The sequence below is a fragment of the Pagrus major genome, chromosome 15 (assembly GCF_040436345.1).
Source record: "Pagrus major chromosome 15, Pma_NU_1.0".
NCBI lineage: Eukaryota > Metazoa > Chordata > Actinopteri > Spariformes > Sparidae > Pagrus > Pagrus major.
In genome coordinates this window covers 16,242,044-16,258,661 of record NC_133229.1, presented here as the reverse complement: position 1 = coordinate 16,258,661, position 16,618 = coordinate 16,242,044, and the positions used below count along the sequence as shown (strand labels likewise).

The 16,618-nt window shown below is 42.4% G+C and overlaps 1 protein-coding gene across 1 annotated transcript in view; it reads left to right on the top strand.

Moving 5' to 3' along the window:
* adgra1b (adhesion G protein-coupled receptor A1b) overlaps positions 1-15,946 on the top strand; it is a 175,473-nt gene extending 159,527 nt beyond the window's left edge. The window contains exons 17-19 of the mRNA XM_073481241.1: positions 2,438-2,583; positions 12,062-12,157; positions 12,753-15,946. Coding sequence (XP_073337342.1) covers positions 2,438-2,583; positions 12,062-12,157; positions 12,753-14,181 — 1,671 coding nt within the window. The 3' untranslated portion in view covers positions 14,182-15,946. The remainder of the gene's footprint in view (positions 1-2,437; positions 2,584-12,061; positions 12,158-12,752) is intronic.
* The last annotated feature ends 672 nt before the right edge of the window (positions 15,947-16,618 follow it).

The following is a 16,618-nucleotide window of genomic DNA, read 5'->3' as shown; positions in this document are numbered from 1 at the left end:
TCCATACATATCCAACACTTCCAGGATTGTATCTACGAAAAATCTTTGCAATATCATACTTATAAACTATGTCACTAACCCTCTGTTGTGGATCTTTGATGATTTAATCCTCACCTCAAGGTGCACACAAGAAATAAGCAATCATGGCTATTTACACGAAACAGGTGACACTATTCTACTCTTCAGCACAAGATGATACTGTTAGACATGGAAAATGTACTTACACCAGGGCCGGCTCTTTCTTTGCTGGCCTTAAACTAGATTTTGTTTGTGCCTCCAAAACACTCACCACCTATTCACACACACACTGAAAGAGATGGACAAATGAATTCGACACAGACGGCCGCATTGCCACAGAGGTTGCTTTAAAATGTTGCAATAATGCCCATTAAAAGATTACACATTAGATTATTATTCATTTTTAAATACAGGCTGGAAGACATTACATAGGTATGTTAATTGTATCTCCCCGGCATATTTATGGACCACAAAACATGCAATTTTACACAAATTTGCCAATATCCAAATATGTTCAGTATGTCCAAATATGATTAAAAAAATACAATTTAACCTAGCTATAAAGAAAAGGATAAAACAATTTGGGGCAATTTGTTTGTTATGTATTCAAATAATAAATCAAAACAAATGTATGTTGGTAGAAAACACTTGTAGCGAATTAACAAGCAAAGCTAGCTGTTCTCAGAGGAAAACAAGGTCCCCAGAACACTGTTTGAAGGTAGAAAGGTGGCAGGGTCCGCCACACATAAAATGTAAATGTAAAATGTACAACAGTATGAAATTGTGTTGTCCTTTAAGGTAAATTAGATTGTTTATTCAGTCATTAGAACGAAGAGATTTTGTTTATTTAGTTATAAAACAAATCAATCAATGAAGATCTTTCTCTTCTGATTAAAGTTTCTTCCCCCGAACTACATAGCGCCCCTTCAATACCAGAGTCATCCAATCAGATTCAACTAGCAATCTCATACCTTTATGCTGTGTCCTTTTTTCCATTTCCAATTTTCCCTTCTTTCACCCTCAAGAGCCTGCCTAAATTTCCTCTTGAGAGCCATTTGTGTAATGTTACTTGGTTCATCAAAATAAGTTTCAAATGGAGATTACAAGCAGACTCAACATGATGGCACTGCTACAGAACAACAAAACGTTGACCCGGCAGGTGACTCAACGCTACCAAGAATTCTGCTGGGTTACCATGGCTACACACTGAGATCTTGACGTTAGCGAGCCAATTAACACTGTAAAAAGTGCAGAGCAAGCTGTCACACACATTGTGTGGCCCCTCCTGTTGGTTGTGGCCCTAAATGGCTGCATACTGTTTATGGTCCAGACTTGAACACACTTCAAAGGTTCATTTACAGTCAGATAGATATTAGTACTGTATATGCATTACAATTAACGTGCAGACTGGTGTTTTGAAAAACCACCATATGGACAACATGGCTGTATTGTTGTATTTTTGTTGGTTTGGAAGTAGAAACTGTAAAATCAGCCACTTATGATTAATGTGTGCCCCTCAATCATTACATTTCTGTTCTTCCTCTGTCCTTAATACCATACTACAAACACACATCCTGTCTGTCTGCTCTCGGCACTAATGAAGTGTGCCGACTCCGCGCCACTGATTGACTTCACCATCCCGCTCCGTGCTCTATAACCAGCTCAAGGACACTTCCAATTAGCATCTGGACTGTGGTACACTAGCTTCAGTCCCTGGGCCTATCAGGCTGCAGAGAAGCCGTTTGATTGGGTATCTCAGGTTGTCAGTACATCATGAACAGACTTACTGGGTGGAGAAAAGGCTTAGTGCATTTTAATTTTCTCCCTCCTCTCTCTCTCTCATCTCTCCACTCTTTCCATGAGCTGGCAAAGCCTTTAAACAAAGTTAGATCAGCTCCCCCATTCAAACATGATTCATGAATATTAAAAGGAGGACGAGCGCAGATATGTGTACAGTGCGTTTTGGAAAACAATCACGCGCTGATAGTTGTCAACGTGACTATCATTTATATTCAGATTTATTATTCACAGTGTACACCTCGTGTCCTCTAACTCAACTGATAAGGAGCTGCTCAGTATAACCTCACCATAATGCTCTTATCCCAAACAACCTTGATGATTCAATAGCACTTTTTGAACCTGTCTTTCTATTCTTGTATTATTGTCTTTTACTGATGGATAAGACAAAGCAGGCAGGTCTTGAAGGAAAACGTCTATGGAGACATCCTTGGAGTGACATTGATGATGTTTTTGAGCGAGGAGAGACAGCTCTAACCCCCTGAACATCTTTACTTTGACTTACAGGAATATAATCAAGTCTGACATTTTTCACAGAAGCGTACTGTACAGCATATATATAAGCAAAAGTTCACAAAAGTCAGATATATAACTTGATGTACCCTCTATCACCCTGTATCAGGTCGGGGTCGTGCTGCACTACTCGTCCCTGTCGACCATGCTGTGGCTCGGGGTGACGGCCAGGAACATTTATAAACAGGTGACCAAGAAGCCTCCGCAGAGCCAAGATGGTGACCCGCCTCCGCCCCCTAACCAGCCCCTGTTGAGGTAAGCACAAAACCTTGCAACCCTCCTCAACCCTGAATGCCTCTAGATGGAGAAGTACACTGTGTATGTGTGCATATGTGTTTTTGTGCCTGTGTGTTTTTGATCTTTGCTGCACTGTTATTGCTGCTCGTGCATCATCAGAGGGCAAGGACTGCTCCACTGCACAATTATTTGCTTTCTTATTTGATTTTTTTTGACAGTACATGACCTGACTGAGACGGTCAGATGTAGGTAGAAGTCATATAACAGGCTGCTCCTGTTCCAGCTTGTATTTATCATCACAAAGTGGAAAAAAAACATTCAGATCCTTTGCAAAAGAAGAAGCACCAATCCAATAACGTAAATATAATCTATTACAAGTAAAAGTTCTGCATGAAACAATTTGCAGAAATTTGGCCACTGTGACTAATGTATTATTACATGTATTACTTTATCAGGTTGTTGATGCATCAATGCAGCATCACACTGTTGTAGCTGGTTGAGGCAGAGCTAGTATTAACTACTTTGTTTACAGTTAGGTAGTGTAGTCCAGTTGCTCCCAACCTATAGGGTTTGACTTGTCCGTCTGTCCATCTAGCCTATTCTCATGAATGTGAAATCTCAGGAATGCATTGATGGAATTTCTTCTAATTTAAATGGTCAGTTTAATGGTCTGAGGTCAAAGGTCAAGGTCACGGTGAACTCATGAAACATGTTTTTGGCCTTGACCCAAGAATTCATGCGCTAAATTACACACAAATGTCTTTTGGAAAAATTATTAAATGATGAAGTGATGACATTTATAGCCAAAAGGTCAAAGGTCAACTTTACAGTGACATCATAATGTTCTGCAAAAACGCTTTTCCGGTCGTCATTCAGTGCTACGACTCAGGAACAGATGGGGAGATTGTGTGCATATTTCACATTTGGTTGGATACTGAAGTGGTGACACTGATCTTGGGTGTCCACCTCGAAACTGTGCTGATTGTAGAGATCTTCTGTGCTCCTGGGTTGGAGATGTGTGCGAAGCGTCCATGTTTTGCGATTTATAGCTCCTTTGCAGCAACGTCCATATTTAAAACAGTGTAGTCCACCACGAGCTGATTGGTTTTGCTGATACTGAGCCTCAGGTGATTGTCGTTGCAGCATGTGACAGCATGTAATCTCTATCAGTCCTCTGTACTCCTCTTTAAAAATAGTCTCTGAGCGGAGGCAGCGTGTTTCTCACTGGAATCATACATGTCAAAATAGTGAAAACTTCCCTCAAAGTCTTCACTATATATAGTATATTAGTCTGGACAGACATGGATGTAAACACTAACTCGATTGGTGCGTGGAAGCAAACAACCTCGAGGCAGTGATCTTGAAATTAGTGATGTGTGTATTTAGGCATGTGTGTGTTTGCTGGGTCACTTTGTCCTTCTCTCACCTACATACATCACGCAGAGGTGTGTGTACTCAGCCATGTATTTGAGCGCATGTACTTGTGCCTCTGCTGATTTATGTTGTCTTATTTATTTCTTTCACGTGTGTGCAGCCTCATGTTTCCTTTAGAGGGCAACAATAGCTTCACACAGATGAGCTATTGCTTTGTTTATCTGAAGAGACATCCACAGCTAGTTTGCATTCTTTCAAGCCTGTGGCTTTGTTCACTCTGTGGTGACATGGCTGTCATGTCTTCCTATTTATACCGCTTGGCTCTCCTTTGTGGATCTCTCCCACATCATGTAAAGAAATTACATTTTTTAATCTGAGTCACTGTCCGCCACGAGGGAAGAAGTTGAAGTTTTAGAACGTTAATGACTCGCTTAATGTGAAAATTCGGCTGATAAACGCCAGAGATTAGAAAAGTCAAGTGATTTCCATTTAATCAGTGGAATTTCTGAATTTCTGAAAAGAGGCTTTTTTTTTAGCTCAGACTGTTAGAGGTGACATTCAAGGTGCAAACTGCTGCTTAGCAACAATAACGCTGACAGCAGGGTTGTATAAGACTGACGCACATCTGTCTAAGGCCTTGATATAGCAATTTTGATGTCAGTTAACTTAATAGGAGTAACTGCAGTGCAAATGTTATTCATCAGTAACACTAATTCAAGCCGTCCATCTCTGCTGAGCTGTTATGGTCGTCCAACTATTTTGGGATTCTCATGAAGTTCAAAAACAGTTTAACTGAAGCAGTTTAAATGAATCAGCGATTGGGGACTATACAGAGTACAGACTAGCAGCTGTTTTAATCTCATTACCATAAGCATTGCCATCACCATTACTCGTGTCTTTTAATGTTCTGGCCCAGTTATTTCCAATCACATGTAGATGTACTTGTAATTGTTCAACTGTAAGAAAAATAGAAATTATTATATAACAAAAAAAAAAACATATCAACATACACCGATCAGCTACAACATTAAAACCACTGACAGGTTCACAATATTAGGCAGGTGGTCATAATGTTATGCCTGATCGGCATAGGCAGCCTTGGCTGAGGGTAATGGTTAAATGGTTGAAATAGTTAGAAACAGTTTAGATAGCTAAATGTAATGGGAGAATGGTTTGAATATTTAGCTCAAGGCATGAATATATAATAGAAACTGAATACTGGACATAAAAATGGCACCCGGTCACTTGCAAAGTTGCTCACTTAGCATATAAAGCAAAAAAAAAAAAAAAAAGAAATTGTAGCTTCTGGGTTTGCCTCTGCGTTGTGTGGCCCACTGCACATGCACATGCAGTCTCTGCCTGTAATTGTGTTTCTCCTAGGCTCTGTGATAGGTTTAAAAATATATAACCACAGATTAAAAATGGATTGTTAAAAGAGCAAAAATGTACGTTATTTGCAGTTGGATATGTTCTGTCAGCAGTTTAACAGACGTCTTTAAATCTGTCAATACTGTATATGGTCGTCTATGGGGAAGATGCTTTTTGCTCTTGTCTTTGTACATCAATAGCTACATTGAATAGGTAAATGTTGAAAGGTCAAGTTTCTGCCACTGCAAGAAGTTATTGTTTTAATTTTGACAATTTGTTTGTATGAAAATAAATGTGGAAAAATATCTATAATGTAGTGTTGCTAAAACTCAACTTTACAATCAGTTGTAACGAACACATTTGGAACACGACCAGTGGTGTCGATGAAGGCAGACTTGAGCTGGAGACACATCAGATAAAAAAGATTAGGAACAAATACTCTCGCCTTACAATGATTCATATTTTTAGTCATATTTAAGTACTTTGTAGCCTCAGATTCTGCACTATAGATACACTCTTGCAGGCATTTGTTAGAGGAAGGTGTCTGAATAGCTGAACTGGGTGTGTAGTAAATGTTTTGGCTCAGTTATTCTGTGTGAGGCGTCCTGCTGCCCTGTAAGGTAACAGAATGGAGGACAGATGAATGTCAGGGGGAGGAGGAGGAGGGGGAGGAAGGACGAATAAGCGAATGACTTAAAGCAACCTGTTACTATGGCATCACCTCAGTGCTATTACTAATTACCTCAATCACCCAGGAGGCTGCTGAGCCAAGAGCTTTATCACAAATCTAAATGTATTTAGCCTTTTGACCCGTTTAATTCCCATTCACTCAGATGCACACATCAGATTGAATTTCTGCTTTTTGTGATTTCTCTTCTGCTCACTCTCCATTTTGTTCCTTTTTTTTCTGCTTACTCACGACATTCGGGCACGTTTAAGAGGATCAGCCTGTGGACACATACGGTGCTCTTCCTACTGCGGTGAGAAGGTGCTGTGTGAGCTCTTCTGCACATTGCGACCGTGCCGCAGAGCTGAGCTCCAGAAGCTTCATCGAGAAATCCTTTTAAGGGAAGGTTTGAGAGCGGCGATACGGAGGCAAACAGAGGGTGAACTGTAACAAATTCCTGTTTGTCATTTAATCTTGTATTCAGTTTAGGAGGGTGCCGTTTCAGTTGCTCGAATATTCCTGAACTTGAAATATTTTGTTACAGCGAATGACCCCGCACAAGAAAATTATTTAAACATGCAGACTTGCACTGGCTATGAACCCTGCTGGAATACCTTACACACTTGCTTTTAGATTTGCTTCCTATGGGGTATTTTAGAGGACACACGTCGCGCTCACATGGACATTTATCCCAGCCATGTACCAGCTGAAACTAATATCTATATAAAATCTATAAGTGAGCAGCATCACGTCTGACATTATTAAAACTATAATGTGCTCAATTACGTATTCCCGCACATCTCAAAGTCACTGAGGATATGGGCCAGATAAGGATCCCCTCACCCTATAAGCAGCACTTCCCTTGCTAAACAAATCCTCCGACACCTGCGTGATTGGGTGCTTTTAATATGGAACGTTTTCGAGGCTCTCCCAACATGCACCGCTTGTGAATGAGATAAATTGTCTGGGGGCAGGCGATGGGATCGTGTGGCGCGGCAGTCGAGTTGATCCACAGTGATTGACTGTAATGCTCCCTGTCAGACAGGCTCATGCAATGAGACTTAGCAGCTGGAGACAAATCAATTTCTCCTCCTAGCACCCCCCTCCTCCCAACAAGCACACAATTCCTCCTCATCTAACTCTTTGCCTGTCCCTCCACTCCTGGCAGCGTCTGATGGCACATCCAGCAGACCATCACACTGACCTTTGTCAGAAATCTGCTACGCCGTGTTGGACCACACACCTCACACGCCTCTGTTTCTGCGATTAACTGACAGTCATCTGATGTGATGGCTGCAGATTTTTCATCTAAAGCAAAACTTCACTTTGAGAGAACATTTCCCCTTCTCGTGTGAAATCTCCAACATCTGTTGAAAGTCACCACCAGCATTTCTCCCGAGCTGTCATCATTGATAATTGCAAAAAAGCAAATTCCCTTCATAGAAAGCGCCGTCTGAGACTCAAAATAATATTTTATTACATACAGTGGATCTGCTTTTCACTGGTTATGGATGTTTTGAAATAGCTATTTTTAGACTGGGCTTTTGAAAAGGAAATGGCTTGTATTAGTGGCTGATTATGCATGAACTATGAGATACAAATACAGCAGCTTGGTCAGTGGACTTAAACTTACAACAATGACGGTTTACCTATCCCCCTAGCATCACTTCTGTATGTGAAGGGCTCTGCGGTCAAGTTAGCAATGATATGTTATATGCAACGTCCAGCTAGACTTTCAAATTAAACTTGCTGACAAACAGTTCAAAAAAATATGTCATTATGACTTTTGGACTGTTATTAACGTTGTGAAACTGCTGTGGTTTGTGTAGGTTTGTTAGGTTGAGGAAAACATTCTGTCAGGACATCGAGTCCTGTAAATAATGCAATGTTTTTTTATGGATTAAATGTGATATGATGTGTTAATTAGTGAGCTGTGGACGCCTGTTGTTTACCCACTGGCTAAACCTTTGCCCTTCACTGGAGCTATATGAATCAATACATCTAAGTTTAATCAATCAATCAATTAATTTTATGTGTCACATGTAATCATATAAAGTACAATCACAGTGAAATGTAATTGTACCTCGTGTCACCTAGGGACCATCTGTCATCAGCACATCTGGGGACCATCACTTGTCCCCAGCTGTGCTATGTATGTCCTGGATCAGGTCCAGAGAGAGGGCAGTTCATCGCCACAAAACGGAGGACAGTGCATAAGCAGAGGAGCAAGGGTGGGAGGGGAGGCACTGTGTAGCTGCTGGCTGAAAGGCACTTTAAGGTCTATTTATATCAGATGATTGCTGTTCCTAAACTCACTCAAAAGCACAACTCTGCATACACAGCCATTTTGTTAGAGTTTAAAGGCCGCCCTTAATAGAATGGCAAGCAAAAGTCTCTGTGTGTGTGCAAACTTTGTGTGTGCGTGCGTTCACAAAAGAGTGCGTGCATTGGCATGAATTTTAATGTGATGGAGCACCTTTTTGCATAAAAACAGGAAGGCATGTAGACTATAATTTGATCACACATCTTTTGCATGTGTTTCCTGGGCACAGGAGCTGCAGGAAACACAAGCAGGCTTTTCTACAGGGGATAAAGGGGAATGAGGGTTATACGCGCTGGGTGCTTTAACATCCACTAGTTCTTCTCATTTATGCTTATCTGGCTGACGGGTGTGTAAATGGCTTTCTGTTGAAGGAGAGTCCCCCGGGGGAACCGTTCCACTCAGAGACAGTGACAGGCTGGTAATGCCGCCACCCCCCACCCCCACCTTCGGCTCCCCTCCAACCAGCCAACCACCCCTCGCTGACCAGACCAGACAAACATCTTGATTGTAATTGAATTTTTGGGACGGTCGCTCTGTGACGGAGGACAGATTGGGAGAGAGAGAAGGGATGGAAGGGAGGAAACTGGGGATGAAGATGGAGGAAGATGGAGTGGTGGAAAGGTTAGAGCAGTGACAGAGGTTGAGATTGAGCAGGAAGGAAGAGGAAATAGCATAGTGTTATAAAGGAAAGTGGGTGACAGTGCAGAGAGCGAGGACAAGGACAGTGCAGGGAGGGAGCTGCTGGGGATTAGCTTTGTTTCTGTGGTGAATCCTTAAGGCTCATGTGTACTGTGATACTTCCCTGCGTACTCGTGTGCACCTGAAGAATTAAAAGCATATTCACAAGGCAGCAGATGATGGCACAATCATCCCAAAGCGACGTTGAAATACCTTCCAATTTTAGACTACTTGAGAATAACTAAAGGCAGCAATGCACAAGGGGGTTATAGTCGTGTTAATGTGAAGAGGATGGTAGAGAAAGCAGCAACAATGACTTATTAGCTTCTCTTCAAAACTTTCTGCCCTTGTTGTCGTCATTTGTTCAGAGTCTGCTGCTGACATTGCTTCGCATTCTGATACACTGCCCTTATTGTTCATGTGTTTAATTGCATTTTGAGGACGTGCATTTTTCATTTCTGAGGACGCTCACAACCAACGCTCTGAAGGAACGTACAATAGGCTGAGCGGCGATGATGCACTGACAAATGTGCAGTTAAGAGTCGAGCTGCACGATGTATATATTTTTTTTGCATTGAAATTGCAATGTGCCCATGCTTAATGCTCACATTATCACCTTTTCCATGACTAACTTACAAGAGACATCTGTCTAATGTTGCACATTTAGTCAGATTCAATGGATACACAGTTACATGAATACATGGGAGATTGTTCCTTGAAAATGACATGCAGGATCTGTATGCACACCACACCACAATCATTCCTGATCAATTTATCCAACAAAGCAGGGCCGACTTTGGTCGTAAATGCACTCCCCTGCAAAATTATTCTAGAATGATTAATTCTTTCGGAACAGAGCTTTTCAAGTTATGTGGATGAAATTCCTGTATTTTTTCAAATTGCAATTTATATCGCAGAAATCCTAAATCTGCATGTCATTTTTTCCGGTATGATTTAGACCTAGTTAAAAGCACCTGTCAAGTTCAGCTGTTTACCAAGTGCACATCACCCAGAGATACTTTATACTGTACAAGTCAGTAAATACGGCAAATATACACATACATGTAAAAGGCACACTTTCATAAGCTCTTATGCTCACAAATACACAGGTAATAGTGTTAAAGGAGACATAATTTGCTTTTTCGTTTTTCCTTTCCTTCAGTGTTTTATATGGGTTTGTGTGCATGCAAAGTCTGCACCAACAGACGCTCTCTCTCACAGAAAACACTGCTCCTGAAACACCTTATCAGTAGTCCCATCTTTAATTCAGTCACTTTGTGACATTACGCTACATCACACATTTGCTTAATTTATGCTCAGTGACTAGTTTGGCACTAAGACCAATGAGATTCTCAAGATGATGTATAAGGATGTTCGCATTGTCAAAAGCGGCACTTAAGTCATGTAACAGCAAGACAGATGAAGACAGAGTCCCTCGCAATTAAAAGGTTAGTTAGTTGGTGGAGTGTTTGGGTCTGAAAACAGATTGAAACTCATCAAGAAGGTTATTACTGGAAAGATGTGCAGTGAGTTGGCTCGCAACCACCTTTTTTAACAGTTTCAACACGAAGGGGGAGATTTGGGATTGGTCTATAGTTGTTTTGTGTCTGTGGTCAAGGTTGGGTTAGGATTGTGACGCCAGTCCGCTGCATCACCCTTTTTTGAAGCGTGTAAGATGTCGGTCAAGCTTTCAATTGATCAAAAATGTAACAATTCACATTCAATCCGAGAGATGTGGTGATTGTCAAACTAACTTCAGCCTGCTGTCTGACGTGCAGTGCAGCTGTGAGTCATCCTGTCTTGTAAAAAATTGAAGGTTTTTTTGTTTTCCCCACATAAACCAAAAAAAATCTTGTTAACTAGATCTATGACAATCTCTCAAAGCAAACAGTTTCACTATGAGCTTCACTTTGTTACTGTGACTATACAAAGGTATTGCTAATAGGGGAATATGATATGAATTGATAAATAAAAACAAGTCAATTTTCTGACAGTACACTCCTCACTCACAGTGCATTTGAAAGCTGTATTCAAACAATCCACTGGGTGTTTGATGTTATTGGTGGATGCTCTGCTGCTGACAGGACAGACGGTTCTGACAACACTGACGCCATAACAAAGGTTGGAGCCACTTTTGTTTGAAAGGGTCGACACTTCAGAAAGCGTTAATGTACGTTATCTGTTATCTGTATCAGTATCTTTTCAACCAACCACATTAACTTTATCAGTATCTGTACTCATTCATACTTATAAAAAGTACATTATCTCTAGTGGATACACCAAGCGCTTGCCCGACCGTACTAATATATTGCAAGTATTGCAACAGCTTATGAAATCTTTAGTATGGTTTGTATGAGACAAGAGGAGAACATGGTGATTAAAAGCACACCTGCCTTCTTGAAAATGCTGCAGTTTGTTGGTTTGTCAATCGAGATAACTGCAGTCTGTATGAAATGAGAAAAAGGTTCAAACTGGCATGAAGATATAACCACAAAATGGAACTTTCTACTAGACTAAACTGTCAGAAATTGTGCTTGGGAAGCAAAACTGGATGTAAATTCAGTGTCCCCCCTCTCCGCAAATCCAGGTTTCTCTTCACGTCTCCAGAGCTGTTAGGAACAGCAGATGCCGTAAATTGCAGCAATGAGCGCTGACAAGTTAATCACGCTTACATCGACAGAAAACAGATTTGTTTTCATAGTAAAATTTACACTTGGGTTTGGAGCTAAGAAAACAAACTGTAGGTGTCATAGCACCCCTAGAGCGTGATCACAGACACATTGACAAGCTCAGAAAATACAGATCGGTCTCCTGATTTTTTTAGGATGATAATATTTGAGGCAGGGAAAGGATGGCTGTCAGAGTTATTTGAGGTCAGCTGAGAACTTTACTCACGGCAAGTTTCTAATCTTATCTGTCGCTCTGTCTTGCGGTTATTATCTTTGTCCTATAACTATTTCTGAGCCACATTTTGACAGTGTGCTGTTGTAATCCAGATGTGAGATAAAGGATTTACAGATGCATGTCCACATCTAACATTCCTGTGCTTTCTCAATCTCCCTGTCTGTCCCTCTGTCACCTCACAGATTTTATTTAGTCAGCGGTGGAGTGCCTCTCATCATCTGCGGGGTCACGGCAGCCGTCAATATAGACAACTATGGCAGCTGGGAGCAAACGCCGTAGTAAGTCTAACATTTGTTTCTGCTGTCAAGGTTCAGTTACACCCTCCGTTGATGTGTTGCACCATTTAATACTTAAAAGTGTTTTCTCAGAAGGTGTTATTATTCATTTCTAGAAATAAACCTTTAATGTGTGTGTATACTGTACATAACATGTGGTTCTGGTAAGGTTTAATTGGAAACATTTTGAAGGGTAACTCCACCAGTTTTACACATTGAAGTGTGTTTACAGCTCTAGGGGAGAACTACTGCTTATATGAAAAAGTAGTATAAAGCCTTTTGTGGCTTAAGAGGAAACTACATGTAATCTGAAAAACTGCCTCCAGTGATGTCACTCAGTGGCTAAGTTGCATTGTGGGTAATGTGGGCACTAGATACTGAAAAGGAAGTGATATACAATAAAGCAATGTCTCTGGTTCTGCCGTATGGATTTTGATCATTTGTTTTTAAACTGTCCATAATGAGTCCAACAGTGTTGTAGGAGATCAATGCTAGACCTGGCGCCTACATTACCCACAATGCAATTTAGTCACTGAGTGACATCACTTTACGATGTTGGTGAATTTCGGATTAAAAATGGTGTTCATGTGTGTTGCAGCTGCTGGATGGCATGGGAGCCCAGCCTGGGAGCCTTCTTTGGCCCTGTGGCCTTGATCATCCTGGTGACGTGCATCTACTTCCTCTGTACCTTCATCCAGCTGCGGCGACACCCCGAAAAGAAGTACGAGCTCAAGCAGCTGACGGAGGAGCAGCAGAGGCTAGCCGCCGTTGATGTGCCGACCCACTGCCACCAGGGAGCCGAGCCCGGGGCCCTGGCAGCCCAACCCAGCGGGAGCCACTGCCCGGCTGGCTGCCCAGGTGTTCCCATCAACCCCGCGCTGCTGGCCAATGAGCACTCCTTCAAGGCTCAGTTACGAACGGCGGCCTTCACCCTCTTCCTGTTCCTGGCTACCTGGACTTTCGGGGCGCTGGCCGTGTCTCAGGGTCACTTCCTGGACATGATCTTCAGCTGCCTCTACGGTGCCTTCTCCGTCACCCTTGGCCTCTTCATCCTCATCCATCACTGTGCCAAGCGTGATGATGTCTGGCACTGCTGGTGTTCCTGTTGTCCCGGACGAAACGCCAACGCCTGCTCTGGTGCCCATGGGCCCGCTCAAGCGCGGCCCAAGGTCAACGTGAATGGAGATACCCCTGGGCATGGCCATGGTCACAGCCACTGCCACCATGACTCACCATGTCAGGGTAAAGCAGTGATGAGCTGTGGTCATGGAAGTTTAGGTCACTGTAAACACGCCACCCTTCCGTCCTCACAAAATCACGTGGCATGTCTGGCACCTGTGACGCCGTGCTGCGCCGCCCTGCATAGCCAGCAGCTGATGGAAGAGGAGCCTGCCGCCACACACGTGCTGCTACACGCTGACCCTGAGGGTTACCGGCCGGGGATCCAGCTGCACCCCTGCCTAAAGAGCAGCACCAGGACTAAAGGCCGTCACTTCAGCCGGCGGGCCGGGGCCAGTGCTTGCGGTGCAGGGGGTGAGAGGGAGTTCGCCTATCACATCCCCTCCAGCGTGGACGGAGGCAGCGTGCACAGCTCACACACTGACAGCCCCCACAGCACACACGAGCGCCACACCCACATCTGTCCACATCTGGCCCATGAAGGCCACCATGATGGGCATCACACATGCCACGCTGCTGCAGCCACCACGCACGAGGCCCTGGCATGCCATAATCCCTGCCACAGGCACATCTGCTGTGCCAAGGCAGACCTTTTCCCTTCTCTGTGCCCGGCAGAGGCAGGCGACACGGGCGTCTTCCTGTGTGGCTGCGGCAAAGTGGCCGAGCAGGACCCGTGCGCAACACATCACCATCTGGAGATACACGCCCCACGCAGACAATCCTACCCCCAAAACCCACCTAATCAGAACGGGATTCTAAAGGGGGGCCTGCACGAAGGACTCCTGTACAGCTCGGACAGCACAGGGAATATACGCACTGGACCCTGGAAGAATGAAACTACTGTGTAGTGTGGGAAGGAAAAACAGGGGCGATGATCCCGCCAAAAAATAAACCCTCACCTCTCTTTCTAGGATTAAAAAAAAAAAAGAATTGAACAACATTTTAAACATCACAATCAGCGTGGGATATTTTTATTTTCATGTCCTCATGTTTTTATGTGTGCTGTTTTACTGTACAGAAATCTGATATCATGTAAATGCTCGACAAAGAGCGTCCATCCACAGAACAGAATCTCGTCAAACCCAGAAGAATTTGTGAAACGTGTGTGTCACATCATACCATCCGATGTAATTGAAGGTATCTCCACTGTTCCATATTACTACAGATCTCTATATATATACAAGAAAATGAATGGTTGTATGTATGAATATGTGTGTTAGTGCTCAAAAAGCAACACGCTGCAAGATTTTTTTACTGAATCTGAATCCATCAAATTAGTCTACGGCGACAGTGAACCTCCAGTACTTTAAAGAACTCTTGGCATCCATGTTTTAGACGACTAAACCAGCAATTTTAGACTTCATGGGTATTTTTGCCATTTTCAGTCAAGCAACTGTGAATATCTACTAGAGATTTTCTAAATAATATACAAAGATACTGTCGCTTGCCAGAGATGTGTGGATGCCAGTTAAAGTTGTGAAAATTCAAAGCAAGAGAAATTAAGCATCCTCTTCCAGGTTGGTATTGATCGTGCTGTCCGTATGATGTCTTCACTGTTGTGTTTCTTTTTCTGGAGAGAAGTTCAATAACAGCAGCAGCGCGGCCATCGTGAATAGAGAGCTGATGTCATCAGAGTGCGGCTTTTATGAACACTGTGCCACACAGAGCCAGGTCCACACAGCGAGTTCATTGCCAAATGAGTGTGCAGATTTTTTTTTTTTTATTCACATGCTATCATTATGAAACCACTGTCGCTCCAAGGAAAAAAGAGTGTGAATGTGATCATAGAAGAAACAATAAGCTGCTTTGGGAAACCTGCCTGTGACCGACGTCCTCTTATTTTCCCTCTTATTAAAACTAATAAAACATTTCAGCCAACCTCACCCACTTTTAGCTAAAGCCACAAAATGTCACATGGCAGAAATGAGTGCAGATGAAACCCCTTTATGTTTTATTAAGTTTGAATTTTTCTTACATGAAAGCCCCAAAGCATGCATGCCTTGTTGTATGTAGCCATGTTCTATACTTTTAACAGTGTAAATGAATGCTCACCCGTGATCATATTATTTGCCTCACCCCCGATACGACTGCTGCGGCCCGCCATGTATCATTTTTGTCACACTCTTGGATTAAGCCTCGTTCCCAACAAATACTGCATTATTTCCAACTGGTAATCTCCGTTTGACAAGACTTTAAGCTAAGGTTTATCCTCGGATCCAGTCCAGAAAATCATAATGCTCTTGGTTCTGCTGTGGTAGATAACTTGTGCCAGGAGAGGCCAAGGTTGAAGTATGGATCGTTTTTTTTTTTGTTTTTTTTTTCTGTTACCGTGAAGGTCACATTCTCTTTGAAGAATTGCCACTCAAAAAAAAAAGAAACAGAGAAAAAGAGGCTGTGTATCGACTGAGACGCTCTTGTTTGTTTTATGAATGATGATATTGAGTATGATACTCCAGACAAAACCAGTCATACGTTTCATCAGAAAAGCCAAACTGAAAAAAAAAAGATGTACACCTAAGCAGCGCATATAATCTCACAGCGAAACCCTGCTCTCGGCATGCACACCATCTCTTTATCCATCTTGTGCACTCTTGTCTGTGTATATAGAATCAGTTTCTGATGAATTATTTTATATGAGATTTAAGATATTTAAGAATAAAATAAGTCTATATGTAAAGAAAGTTGTATGGGGAAAAAAAACTGACCTCTCAATGTTAATACTCAGTATCTGAGTTTAGAAAATGTCCTTCTGTTGTTTTCAAATGCCTTTTTTCTGTTGCGATTTGAGTTGACGTCATCAAGTATGCAGACTCGCCATGTGTTGTGAGACTTATCCTGTCATATCAGAAATAGAAATGCACTACCCATAACAACATTTGGCCTGCCAGAGTAGAATTTGTCACTACCAGTCTGTTTTTGTTCATTCAGACGGAAATATTTGAATTAAAAAAGTGACTTCTGCAGAATGGAAAACAGAAACATTCATGTGATACTCCCTTTATTCGATGGCAGGCTGTGAATAGTGAAAGGAGGCCCTGGTGGACATCAAAGATGATGCATGAACCTCATAGCTTTGCACAGGGCCACTGGAGTTATGTCTGGGTTCTGGGACAAAATGGGATATTATGGGCTCAAGTTATGAGTTATAAAGAAGTGGCCCACAATTGATCACACAATACGAGCTCCTTTGAGCCGCTGTAGATGCTGGCAGTCAGTGGCCCTGGCTTTATAGTTATTGGAAAGGGATTTGTAACAGTATCACAACAAAACATTTTCAAACCAGCC